At 41.7% G+C, this 14,920-nt stretch overlaps 1 protein-coding gene across 3 annotated transcripts in view; it reads right to left on the reverse strand.

Moving 5' to 3' along the window:
• The window catches only part of vps13b (vacuolar protein sorting 13 homolog B), a 333,295-nt gene that overhangs the window by 312,713 nt on the left and 5,662 nt on the right, over nt 1-14,920 (reverse strand). For all 3 annotated transcript variants that reach the window (XM_086037277.1, XM_086037279.1, XM_086037278.1), the window contains exons 4-5: nt 6,505-6,622; nt 534-701 (exon numbers count right to left, since the gene is read on the reverse strand). In XM_086037277.1, coding sequence (XP_085893403.1) covers nt 534-701; nt 6,505-6,622 — 286 coding nt within the window. The remainder of the gene's footprint in view (nt 1-533; nt 702-6,504; nt 6,623-14,920) is intronic.

The following is a 14,920-nucleotide window of genomic DNA, read 5'->3' on the forward strand; positions in this document are numbered from 1 at the left end:
CCCCCGCACACACACGCACCCCCCCCACACACACACACACACACACACACACGAGTTACAGCTTCCAGGGTATCTTTTGCATCCTGAGATGGTGCATTGGTCATGTATGAATATTATTTTGCTGCGGAAGGCACAGTCCTTCATTTTATAGCATGGCAAAAAAAATGGTCATCTCGAAACTCCACATATTTTTCTGAGGACATTTTGACAAAACTTCAGGTACCCTAAAGGCGCCTACCATCTCAATGGTCTTATCCCAGCCCAAAACGTCTGGACCATTTCAAACAACGCGTAATTTATGTGAATAAAACTACACGGCGGATGAAAACTAACTCCCTTATTTTTCTTGAATTCATCTGGTAAACTAATTATCCATACTACCTGACATTGCTAACAGTAATCTTCGCTGACCATGTGCAAAATGTTCCCCGGAAAAACAAAAGCCCAACTGCTTCATCCTCTATACATAAGGATTTTGAACAGTATATTATAGGTTGTTGCATTTACCACACCAAAAAATTGTGCCTTCTTACCAGTGACGTCCATGAAGGCCCTCTCCCACTCATCGTCCACGGTGTAGCACTCTGCAGAAGTAATGTTGACTGACAACACTATGTCATCCTCAACGTACTTCAATATCAAGTTGTTCACCAAAACATTCACGTTATTCACCACACGTCTGATCAGGCTCTGCACATAACCTATCGCAAAAACAAGCATGCAATTTAGAAACACGTTAAGCATTATCGAGATGCAAGTCAAACGCATACACACATGCAGCATGTTGTTGGACAAGACGACCTTGCTCACAAGTTCATTGCAAAACTGTTTGAAGGCGTCGAGCTGAGAGCTCTGCATGGGCCAGTCCAAGCCCATCCAGCAATATTGTATGCGGCTCGCTGTGACAACTCAACAGTGAAGAACAGATGCAAAAGAAGGCAGTTTACCCCAAATTGTTCTACGTACTGTAAATAAAACCACTGAATTGTCCTGGATGCCAATCTTTGAGTCTTGTGAAATAAAATATACAAATACAACGTATTATAATTATTACTATTATTATGCTACTGACCAAACCAGTAACTGAATCATAATTAATGTTTTCTGCACTGTTAATTTGAAATCATGTTCTGTTTTTGAAAAGGATGGAAACTAAATCATGTTTTTTGTATCCGAGTCATCGACCAATTGACAAAACAATTGTCAGATTAATCGATGATTAAATCATAGGCCCCCTCGAACTGAGCCGTACCATGACAAATCGAATCACGATCCCACTGAATTCAACTGGATCGAATTGTTCCAGTTTAAAACAAACCGTCCTTGAATCACGTCACACGCCACGTATCGAGATAAGGATCGAATAGTCTCGTATTTGTAAAGATGCACACCCTTAATATTTAGACCATCTATTTTACCGCTGAGGCTCTTCATGCACACCATGAAGAGAGAGTACAAAAGTTGGAAAATGTGTGGTAAAGAAGCGTATTTTAGAATTGGTCAGTTTTCCAGTGACGGAGTTGAATGATTAAAATCTTTGCACTGAATCAGGAATCGCAAGTCAGAGGTCGCCATGAACACAGATCGTGTGATCTTATCCTGAGTTTTTTTTAGCTGACTTGCAGCCTGTCACGAGAAGGAGCCACATCACCTAAGACAAAACTCATTTCAACTGCGCTAACGACATTTTAGCACATTGGGACAATTGGTGACGCCTTTCCCAAAGCATTCTTCAGCGTTACTGTCTCAAGTTTTGAATTCGATACTAGGCAAGATGGTCACCTCCCTGGTTGTACATCCATTGCCACAGACTCAAGTTGAATTGAGTTTCTGGCTTCCACAGAATCATCACAGAGATTGATTTTGAGATCAGTTTATTTTCTGTAGCTCCGTAATGTTTTTTTTTTTTTTTTTGCATCTTTACTAACACTTCAAACTTCATTTTGCACTTGCGACACGTTCCCAAATGTTCCACGGTGAAGGCAAAGCTACCTCAAGTGCAAAATTCTTAACTTGAAATACTGCAGAAAGAATCTTCCAAACCATCGGACCAGTGCCGTCATGTAATTCTCCAATGTGCTGTTTAACACAGTCACGGCACAGTAAAACATACTGTGTAAACATCTTGAGTTTTCATTTCATGTCCAAAACCAAATGTTGATCTTCCTGTATTTTCATGAATACTCTAAAGAGTAACAGAACCAATAACCGAGCAGCACTTGCTCTTGTGCTCTTGATGAAATTAATTCAAATGAATTAGCATGGTGTTCTGCCGTGCCTGACTAGACATGACAAAATTACTGAGAGTTTGCTTGACTGACCAATTAGAGGCAAGTGACGAAGGTGACATAAACTCAGCCACAAACGCAATGTGTGTTTGTCACACAGGTGCCGGGCTTTGCATGCTTGCGCGTGCCAAAGTTTTGTGTGTGTTCTGGCTTCTGCAGCATGTACGAGTGTGGCTGTGGTTCTGAGGTCAGTTTGAAAGCTGCTGTTGCATCAGCAGCCTGGACATTAAACCAGCAATGTTATTTCCCTTTCTGGATCTAATTTGTCCACCGCTGGGATGTTTTTCACTCGTGTTTCACTCGTTCTTATTCTTGCCTCACACAAAGACCCTCTGTGAACTATCACACTCGTGTGACCTTCTGTAAACAATTGACATGGCCAGCACCTATACTACAGCCAAAAAGATACGCTATTCAAATATGTTCAACCAAGTCACAAAAGTTAAGCGGAAAAACATGAGGCAGTGGGCCGGCGGAAATGTGAGTCTACCAACTCCAACACAACCTTATTAAATCTGGGATTTTTCCCGAAAAATGTCATTTTTGACTGGATTTGAAAAGGACCAACATTTCATTAAAGCGAGATCATGAAAACGATCAGCTAGTTGTAAACAAAGTAATCACAATATCAATATGTATCTAATAGTCCTATTTTATTCATTCATGTATTCATCTTTCGGTTCTAAGGGAGTGGAACAGATTCGTCAAACCCAAAATGCTTAGTACCTTACTTGTCTCGTACCGAAGTAAGCTGTACGTGTATAAAGCTCACGGGTGGGATATTCAGTATTCTTAAGTAGCATTTGCCAGTAATACCAGAACAGCTGCCGTATTTATTCTCTCTGGAGAGGCCCCAGTACCACGACAGCAGTAGCACTGGACTGTGGATTTATCTCAGGAGTGTGTTTGCACTGCAGCCCAGGCAAATCTCAATCTCCTCCAATCACGCACATAATTACACAATCATGCGTGCACAATTCTTGACACACTCAAGAGGTAGTAGAAGCACAACAAAAGTGAAATACTGTCGTGTAAGCACTGCACTCACTATAGTAAACACAGTGGGAAAATTGCAATTTGTAAGCGTATGAAAAGTCTACAACTAAGAGGGGGACAATCATTCCCAACGCCAAATATAACATAAGTGTCATCAAGTACGATTCTATGCCAGTCAAATTTACAACGCATCTCACCAAAGCAACACAAAGCTTACAAAAGAGTCCAAAGACGTGCTTTTTGAAGTTGTTCACACTTCCTAGGGGCATATTCTCCCGTTCACGCTTCAGTCAATTCCTTATGCACATTTCTTAAAGCGGAAGTCAACCCAAACATATTTTTTTCAAGAATGCGTTCCCAGCATGCCCACTAGTTGAAACACGGCATTCTGATTAATTTAGCGTTTGTGGAATATAAGGGAAGCAGCAAAATGCACTCGTTTTTAGCCATCTCTGGGGGCGGTCAGTCGACAGAAGACAAAATGGCCGCCCCCAGAAATGGCTAAAAACGAGTGCATTTTGCTGCTTAACAAACACTAAATTAATCAGAATGCCGTGTTTCAACTAGCGGGCCTGCTGGGAACATATTCTTGAAAAAAATATACTTGGGTTGACTTCCGCTTTAAGAGCACTTGCAAGCCGCGGCAATTCGTCCATCTAGGCTTCACCTGCATAACCGGTAAAAACTCGTGCTGCCACCAAAGCTGTGACTCATTGAATTATGAGGATGGCTGCAAGTTCCGGATTGTGGAGTTTTCCGGAGACATGTGCGCGGGCCAGTGATATACCGTATTTTTCAGACTAAAAGTCACACTTATTTTCCCATAGCTTGGCTGGTCCTATAACTTATACTAGTTGGTTGGCGCATTGCTGGAAAAGTGCGGTGGTATTTTCTCTCCCTCCCACACCTACCTCGGAGCTCAGTTAAATGCAGGCCCAAGGGGAGAATCTGAGGTGAGGCACCTTGCTTTAACAGCTGGGGAGTGATATTATCTCATAACATCAGGCATGGAAATGGATCCTCCCCAGATACAACCAGCTAGGACTGAATATAAGTTCATATATTCATGCATGCTGAGTTTCGGATAACTTGGGTGTTACACTGTGACCTACGTGAGCTGAATATCCCTTCCTTCCCATTATTCTTTCTTTCTTCTTCTACCACTCCCCTCAAACAAACCATTTTTCCTATTACTATTATTTTGTTTTCATATGGTTTTGCAGTCTACGTTAATTTCATAACGTGAACTGTTTCATTGAGGTGTGCATAAAAATTGAGAATTGATATGGTAAACTAACATTCTGTGTCAGTGTTTCCCCAGCCAGGGAACCAGCTGAAATGGGATTTGTGTGCTGCAACTTCTTTCGCCGTGGAGACGATAACCTGTGGCACGGCAGCGGCCAAATCGGCAAAAATGGCAACTCAAAAGAATGTAAAACTGCTACAGTGGGTCATAATAATATTCTTGTTGAGTGGTTTGCTTCTGAAATTTAAATTTTAAATTCCAAGGGGACTTATTCAAAGAAGCTCCTTTTTTGTTGTTGTAAATGTTATAATAGTTATATACTGTATTAAAAAAAAAGGCAAGTTTATTATTTATTTTGATTTCAGATGCAGCATTTGAGGGACTGCATGGAAATAATTGCATCAATTTGAGCCAGAAGGAAAGTACACAGATACTTAAGGTATGCCCTGGCGTAGCACTGGCTCATGTGGGCTTTACTTGGGTTTTCTTATGACGATGTGTGCTAATGTATGAGGAGTAGGAGTGTTCCAATCAGGGTCATATGCTGCAGATTCCGATTCCAATGCCAATCACATGGAGTAGCTGCACATTTTTCGATTTTAGAGCTGCTCACTAATGATTACTATAGAGAGCTTTTTCGATTAATTGAATCTCATTTAAAAAAAATAATATCCCAATTTCCATCCCTTTATTATACAAAACAGGATATTATTTCAAATTGGCAGTGCAGAAAATGTAAACATATATATTATTATGATTCCATGACTTTTTTGATCTGTAACGTGCAGTGTTAAGGAAAAAGGGAGGGGACGCTACACTGCACACAGGCTGGTTTCTATATGGCTGCAGGCTCCAAAGTATGACATGTGGATCATCATTTTTGGGATCAGCGATGAAAGGCACCGTGTCCTCGTGTTTTCCCTTTTTAATGTAAGAAACTCGCTGACTCCGACTCTAGCGACTCTCCAGGCTTCCCGTTCTGTCCACCTCTGTTGGTCATTGTTTTTCATGTTTCTTGGACAGACTGTAACTGTTTAAGAGAGTTCTGTTAGCCTGTACTCCTGTGCATGTGCGATGACAATACATTTTCAATCCATTCATTGACATACGTGGATCATGTACATTTCCACGGAAGTCGGCCGATCGCGATCGGTGGCCGACCGATCAGAGCACCACTATTGAGAGCATGTCTCCAGACCTGATGCATGCCAAGTGCCATGAGAAAACCTTGTTGCCCTATTTAAATAATGTTGACTTGCCTTGCATTTTTATCATGTTGATGCTAAGTTGTTATGCAGGAAATCTACTGCAGAACATGCAGTAGATGCTTAAAAACAAAACTATAATGAATTTCTGGATGTATATAGCATTCTGACCCAAAAATGGTGATATACATATCATTTTAAAAAGCAATATTATGTTACATTTGTCATTTATTTTTGAGTCACAGATACAACCACCTCATTCCTCAACACGCATTTACACCAGTGCGCTTCCTTACTCCTGTACATAATGTCAATAGTAAGGATGTAACGATTCACTAAAGGCCCGATTTGATTCAATGTTCAGTTCCGGATTTTCAATGAGATTTTTCTTTTTTCTTTTTTTTTTTTTTTTTTAAATCGGATATCATTCTTGTCTCTGTGGTGCTGCAGCCATCCACAAACACAATACCCAATGATGCTTGGCGCTCGGTTTGAATCGATTTTTAATCGATTTCCGATTAATCGTTCCACTCCTAGCAAGTAAGACCTCAATATTATTAGATGGCAAATCTCTGCAGGCATTGTTCCACTTAATTCTTTAAATTGTAAATATATTCTCCAAATCCTTGGTGGCCAGCTCAAACCCTGATTGTGCGAACAGGAAAATGTGCCTCGTCTGTGTCCCTGTCCTCCCCCACAGCCTTCATTGGCGGTCATTCAAAAAGACGGGAGGCGGCGTAGCTTTACTGGCCCCTAGGCCATCATTCACCTGGGGGCAGGTCTGGGTCACTGGGGGCAGCCTGCTGGAGTCGGCGGGGCTTGCCGACAGCCTTGGAACACTCTGAGATACTGCGACTCGTGGAGCTGGACCCACTCTCATGGTCGTCCTGATGAGAAAAACAAAAACAAGCTCATGTGAAGATGGACACTGACACGTGATTTTTAATCACAGGCGCGACACAATCTGTGTTTAAATCTGTTGTGATGGAAAAAAACAAGTTCTGACCAATTCATATTATTTTGTCACTGTGTACTCTAGGTGCAAAGGTGTGTGTAATATGAGGCGCATTTAGCTGGCGGCAACCAAGCAGCGCTGTTTTTGAGTTTCTTTAGGTCTACATTAATCTCAACCAGACCTTTCTCCCACTATAGGCTGTGCAAATAAACGGTGGGCCTTGGATGAGTTAGGGCCTTTCCTCCGCAACACAATACATCACCTCTGAGTGAATGCAAGTCAGGAATGTAATCACAACATGCATGCGTGTATTAGTAATAACAATAAGAGCTCAATTTATACAGCACATTTCAAATCATGGTTACAAGGGGCTTACTCCTTAGTCGAAGTGATATAGCATGAAAGACATTAAGACAAACAACGATTTGCCACTTAATTGATAGTTATATTTGCTTTACATTACTGTCATCACACTACATAGAACACTTGCACAAACATGCAGGACAAGGGAGATTTGAAAGAATGAGCTCAACGGTGCTGTGAGTGGTTTAGGAATTTGGTACCTTGCTCAAGGGCACCTCCACCGTGCTCAGGAAACCTCCAACCTAAGCACGTTGTTTTGCTTTCGGAGAGCCCCCGAACTGGTTTAGGGTTATAGGTTGTCTGGAAAGTAATTGTTCATTAATAAGTGTTTAATCCTATTGTGTTTAAAAAGATGCCGGTCATGAATATGGAAACATGCCATTCTGTGAAACCATCAAAATCATAAAACAAAGAACATACACGGATTATTATAGCCTAAACTCTTCACATGTAACTGAATTAAACTGAACGAATACCCCATAGTTACAACAAGGTAGGGAGATATTTTTGGTGGTCCGTGTGTGATATGGAGAGGTTAGCGGAGCACTGTCACCGTTTAACAGCCAATCTAGGTGGTAAAATAGTCAGCTAAGCAAGACAAAGATGAGCAGCATTCACATGTGCTTGCTTATTATTTATGGTGGAAGGGTCGCTGCGGTCCTGCCTTTAAGCAGAACAATGCAAGCAACTGCTGTTGGAACTGAACCAAGACAACACAGAACATTTTAAATACATTTTCAAAATCAAACCATCTAACAGGCACTAACTATCCAGGTTAAATTACATAGAGTTGCAAATATTTACAAGCAACAACTGCCTAGCTGTTTAAGCGTTAACAGTAGACTGGTTTCAACTACTCTGAAAAAGGAGGAGGAAGGGGCGCAATTAACCACTCAATATCATTTCATGACGTAAACCACTCTCAGGAGGCACAAAACGCCTTTTTAACAGTGAGTCCCGAGGACAACATTATGCTGCCTCAGTGGCTGCTTAGTAAATGGATCACTACGTTGCCACTACAAAACAGAGAACGAGGGCTGTAAGGAACGCAGGAGGTACACAATGGGGACTGAGGAACGGCCGGACAAGCACCGCCTGGAGCCATATCAAATCAGTTGGAATCTGAAACAAAATACTGTACAGACATCATGTTAAGGTTTTAGAGCAGACCCGCAGAGGAAAATTTCTTAAAAAAAAGAGGGGTAGGATGTAGCTGTGGAAGTGGCATTGCCCATCGCCAACGGGGGACCTCCTAGCCAGAATGTAAGTGGGCACCGGTTGAGGGAAAGGATACAGGAAGGCCAGACCTAACCTCTATACCCCGTAGACATCTGGCTGAGTGCGAGACCCACAGGCAGTGTTTTAAACATGTCTGAAGTGTTGACGCTCATCTGAACCTCTCGAAAATGTGCTAATCCTGCTGCCACCGCTGGTTATCAAAAAGATCGTCTTTGTAGATAGTGTCACAGGTTTCTTTGTATCAACATACAAACTATGAGACGGAGGTTCAAGAAACATTTAACCTTTGTTACCTTGCGCCGCATTTTTATGACTACACAATATACACTACATAGCTACACTGTCAAAAGTTTGCCGCACGCCTTGAAAGACCACAACAGATCTTTTCGGATCGGTGACTGTAACCCAAGCGCCAAATGTTTTTTATCACCGCCTTTTCGGCCATATGCAGTAAATGGCTAATACTGCGTCAAATTGAGATTCAGACAACTTTGTTAATCCTGAAGCAGGCAATTCATTTGCCACTTCCAGGTCAATAAACCGATTCAGCCACAACAAAGTTGGCGCAAGTTGCGATGTAAGAAAATAAAACTCCACATCTAAAACAACAGGACGTATGACAAGTAAAAGAAAAGCAATTCATTTAAAAAAAAGTGGAGTGAGTGCAGAGCAAACACTCTGACTGTTACTCTTGTTTTCCCACTGTGAGTCGCTCGCAGACTCATGCTGGCATCAAAGTGACGTGAAGGGCGAACCCCTTGGCATGATAAAATAAATGAAGGAAACCCAATGGGACTTTATCAAAGACAGAACCCCGCCGGCCACCCCACTCTCGGCAGACGTGAAGAGGCCCCATCTTCCATGTCAAGGTCTACAGAACTCCCTCTTGGGATTAGACCTTCTGTGTCTTAACAACTAAATACTTGCCACCAAGTGGTCTGCCAAGACTAGTAGGAGTATAATTGCGTGGGGGCTGTGTTCAAGGTACATATGTTCCACAGTCAACATGGATGATCATCCGTGCACCAATTTTCAATACCGCTTACCCCGTTCAGGTTCACGGGGACCTGGAACCTTTCCCGTCAGAATTTGGGCGGACTACTTATCGACTGTGGTGATCCCTGATGGGACAAACCAAAAGTCACCCACAACAACCACACCATGTGGACTGGCTGCCGGTCACAGGGCACAAATAGAGGCAGACAATCATCTCACCTTCTTAGTGGGAAATGAACCAAAGCTGCATCGACTCAAGTCAGAAGATTGAACTACTATATCAGCTGTGAGTACGACAAATGAAGTTTAACTTGATAAGTTACTTTTCACATTTGTTCAACACAAATTTGAAGTAAATCATGCACTCACACATTTGGAACTAGTGAGATAAACACAGGCAGTCAGATTGAAGATGGATAGAAGTATTTGAACTGCGCTGTATCTACGCTTGCTTTCACACTAACAACATACACGCTCACAAAATGGTTTGCAGCTGGCACAAAAAAAGAGACTCTGATTGTTTCAGTAATGTCGGTAATGTAATGTCAGTATGTGGCCACTTTTTCAACGCTTCTCTTGGGCCTTTTGGGGCGGCTTAACCCATTGACGACAAACCCACTGGAATGCAAGTGGAGTGAAACAGAGCTCATCGCATTTGAATCAAATTACACTTTTGTTTTAATGTTCGTTGGCTTTAAACCCCTCAGTAAGATTAACCCAAAAAAGACACTAATGGGTTTTTAATGAAACTGTTGCAAAGTCTGATAGTCATTACACAACAATTAAAGATAAGTGTTTAATGCCTTCAAACATATTTGGCAAAGACCACGGTCAGCTAAATTGATTAGGAAACATCCATCCATTTTCTATATCTTATGCTTACTATGATAGAGGGTAACTGGAGTCTATATTCAGGCAAGACGAGAGGTTAATCACAAGTCCACATTCAATCGCAGTTCTGACAATCAGATAAGCAACCATTCACACTTAACACTCACTCAGAATATAAAGAGAAAAACGCACACAAGCACGGGGGAGAACTGACATGCAAACTCCAATTAGATATGCAAAACAGAGACTCACACATTAGCATAGATTTGGGATATAAGGAAAGGTCTTTAAAGCAAACATACAACGCATTTTTTAACATTCAAAACAGCATGATTTTGTCATAATACCCCAAGGATTAAGAATTCTAGTACATTAGACACCGCTCACTTTTTGTGTCGTTGAAATTAGATTGTTGTGAGGAGGTAGTGCAAGTGAGCCAGTGCTGGCCCCATATATTTCTGGGCCAATGGCGAGGATGGAATTCATGGATGAGGTTGCATACTCAGCCCAGGGCCGAAAAAAGTGACTATGAACAGCAAAGCACATGCGAGTCCCGCCAAAGACAGTAAGTACTTCCCTAATCAGCATTTCCTCACCGAGGCTGAATTAGACTCAAATATTAAACACATCTGTGTATGTGGACACGGAACACCCCACCACATTAGAGAGCACTCAAGTGTTTGCCACAAACCAGAAGCTAACACGCGTGGCCAACAGCAATGCATCCAACTCTATACATCCAACAAAACTCAATGCAGCTCTGCTTATCTTTTGGCTTTGACAGCGTTTCCCACAATGTGATCTGGCCGCGGTGTCAAAGTGGTGGATCTTTGCTAAGCCACGCTGCCAAACTGTTAAGCATGGTCCACACGAGACGCCATGGGCGTTGCGCCATCGGCTCCAGGCGTGGATGGGTCACGAGAGCCAAATGGTGCTGTTCTCCGCACACTAGGCGCCATTGGCATAGCTGCTTAAAGTTGAGATCATGTGACCATTGAAAAAGCGATCTCTTTCATCGGCTTGTCCTGTTTGTGCTTGTCCTTATATTCTGGGGACCTGACATCGTAAAGGCAGGCGTAATCTTGCCCAAGATTAAGTCATTTATCCTCCAGGATAGCCTCCGAAATGTACTTACAGGCCGCCGCCATATTTGGTGTATGAAGAGCGCATGCGTCGTGGATATAATAACCATGCGGTTGGCTCCTGTGGCCCGCACATTTAGAGCCGATGGTGCCTGAGCGCCAAAATTATGAAACATGTTCTATCCTCTGCGCGGATGGCGAATAAGCACTGATGGCACCTCGTGTGCGCTGGGCTTTAACCTCACTTAGAGGCATTCTCAGAAATAAGATGTTAAAAGACTCGCTTGGGTTGGGTTGCTGGGTTGATTGTTTGAATTTTGCATTTGATGGGTGGAGAGAGACCCAATTATTATTATTATATCAAGTCTTCATATACAAGCAATTAAAAAGTAAATGTTTTATCGGATCTCCCATTTTAAAACCATCGTATCCCCCGGACAAGAAGGTTGATAACCTATTAATCAAGTAGTCGTGATGTTGATGTGACCTCTCCATATTAGTTATGTTTCTTTCTTATTACTGAACCTCACACACCTGTCTGTATCATGTAGACAATAGAAACTATTGTGAAGAAGCCCAAAGGTCAGCGCATACAGGAAAGTGGAAGGGAGAAATAGAAGGAGACTGAGCTAGAAAGAGAAAATGGGAGATATTTTTTCCGGATTTAGATCTAAGAGGCTCTGGTCGGTCAGATGTCTCCATCAACAAACCACAAGCCCAGGCTGAGCACGAGAAGCATGCTGCTTGCGTCGGCATTGCCATCTCTTAATGCTGATTACTGCAATGTGTTATATACAGTAGTATAACAGTCCATACGGAACCTTGACATACACACAGACACATACATCTTTGTCAAATCAACCACAACCCGCACTGGGAAATTCCAAAACGTAGGGCAACTTGATTTCTAATCCAAATAACAACAAAGTTCCTTACCACGTGTAAATCAAACACACACTTTACCCAATCAAAGGAAATTCAAAATATTTATAACTAATAATGACATAGCACTATATACTACAGTGTATTCACAACAGGGGTGGTCGCTCGTTCTTACATTTGGTCATTATTGTATACACTGCTTTAGGCGCATAATAAAAGGCATAAGCTTCCCTTGACCAACATATGGGCGGCCAAGAACAATACAAGCAGTGGCCGAGGCTACTTTGACAGCTTAATTGCACATGTGAGGTACAGCTGGAAGGCAGGCACGGCAAAGTCGTAAGTGTTCTTGGAGAGTATCAATGTTGTAAAACCATCAAATCAAACGGAAAGAAACGGGAGAAGACTTTTCATCCAAGTTGATAAATATCAATGCCAAATTGCTGGAGGATTTAGCATGCAAGTGGGATGAATAAGGCTTCATGTTTGCATAGCTTTCAGACGCCAGGTTCTAATACAACTGACGTGCTGTTAACGGTATTGGAACTTCACAAGTGGAAAACTGTCACAATTGGTGCACAAAACATTTCAATTGTGTCCTTGAAACATCTTGGATCTGTAAATCAGTCATCGTCCATTGTCTTAGTGTCTTTATTGTAACTGCATACAAGTGCTTTTACACGGCCTTATTAGCATTTCAGCATACTTGACAAAACATGTTGTGAACCCAGAGAAGGCAACTTAAAAGTCAAAATTGTGTGTCTGTGCAACGGCCTGGCAAGCAAGTAATAGACTCCACTGAGGAATTGCTACAGTCCGGAAGGGCTGAAAGCAAGGATTAAGCTGAGCAGTGGCAGCATCCTGTCCAGAGTGTATTGATCACCACTTGACTCAATGGCTCGAGGAAGCCGCTGGGCTTAATTCCCCCCCCACCCCCACCCCCCGCCCCCCTCGCTGCTTTCCTGTGTCTGAGGAGCAACAGTAACATCATCCCACCAGGACCCAAAACTTCATCAAAACCTCAAAAACAAAGCAGTGCTGCACCACAATTAGCTGACTCAAAGGCAATGGCAGCAAGTACAATGTTTTCTGGTAGAATGACACGCTGCCTTGCATTCATGACTGCATATGCTTTGAATCAGTCTGGAATGCCAACCTGCTCAGAGCAATGGGTCACACTGGAATTGTTCAAATTTAAATCAGGGAGGGACTGATAAAGCACAATTGATTATGTTTTCTAAGCCGTTACGTTCATGCCAGAAAACATTTGTTTGACTTATACACTTTCCAAGTACAACAATAACTTACTGATATATGAGCATCATTACAACATTAAAATCAAGGTTACATATAGGTGATAATGTTCTCAAAGGCAGTCTTGTGCAAACTCTCCACATTTTTTTTTTTTGATTCAAAATTGGCATGCCTACACAAAAATAAATAAACAGTTCGTCAGTCTGTCTCTGTGTCTATCTATTTAATCACAAGCGGTTGAGTTATAGGCATCGGGAAGCTTCAAAGCTCCATGTTCTCAGCTTCTGACTCCTCTTCCCTGAAGACAAAGCCGAGCTTAACTGATGGTCAGATGGATTTATCGTGCAATCTCTGTAAGCCATTTGTTGCTTGAAAGCAGGAGAATCAAAGACTAGATTTCCGGATGGTAACAGGACAGAGATTAACCAGTTTTTGCTCTCTGATTGCAAACTCCCACAGGCTGTTTTCTTCTACTTGTTTCACTTGGTCCTTTGTCTTTTATGTTCCTTGTAAGTGGAGATTTACAAGCACAAATAGACTTGGTCTTGTTCTGTCGAGGGAGACCACTTGTTCTATACTCTATAAGGTATTTATATTTGATGATTTCCCTTCCAAAAACAAAAGATCAAATATACAAGGGTGACAAAAAAAAAAAGGAAAAATACATATTTCATGAAAGAGGACACTGGACTAAAACATAGAGATGAGAGTCAAATGAAACCATGATTAAAAAAAACGTAATGTTTTGTTTACAAATTTATTGAGCCCCTGAGAAATTTGTAGGTTCTGTGCCTTAGCTGAAGAGCAGCTCTAGAGTGCTCAGGAAGCAGACTAGAATCAAGTCACATTCAATTTCTACATTTTTGGTCTGCAGCTTCTCTTATTTTTGCTGTATTTTCATTCTAAGGAATTTAAAAGGTGGATCCCAGAATCACATTATTAGCAATTACGTTAGATGGACACTATCTACTATTTATAAAGCTTAAAACACTTTGGAAGGAATTCAACTCAAGAAAAGGCTCTGTCATACCAAGAGCATGTTTCGAGGCACCTCCCCAAATCGTCTTGAAGCAATGAATCAATCAAGAGTCTCTACAGCAGTGGCAAATGCACTCAGCAATGCTAAAACTCCCACATGAGGCGAAGACAGAGCCAAAACTAGAAAAACGTTACTCAGCAAAGCCTTATCTTTGTCTTGTAAAGAAATATAGATTGCTTGGGAGTGTTATCATCCACTGTAACCGCTGTCAAGCTAGAATCTCTGCTGATAACACCTCATCTTCTAATACGTGGAGAAGTTTCCCAAGCCGTCAAGAAAAAGTTGAAAAAAATATTTTTTTTTTAAATGCCAGTAAATTTGCTTTCATGTTCATGCATTGTTGTCTTTCAATACAGTGATTCCCAACCTTTGTTGTCTTGTGTACCCCGAATTCTTTCATCATGCTGTGAGTGCCCCCTAACACATACGAGTTCATGACGCTTGGAAAGTAGAACGTAACACAACTGCTTATTATAATAAAATCATTTGATTTCGTCTCCATAATTTTAACAGGTAATTCTCAGGCATTTTCTTTTGAACTCAA

Source organism: Filicampus tigris, chromosome 8 (genome assembly GCF_054856515.1).
Source record: "Filicampus tigris isolate MCC_2025a chromosome 8, RoL_Ftig_1.0, whole genome shotgun sequence".
Classification (NCBI taxonomy): domain Eukaryota; kingdom Metazoa; phylum Chordata; class Actinopteri; order Syngnathiformes; family Syngnathidae; genus Filicampus; species Filicampus tigris.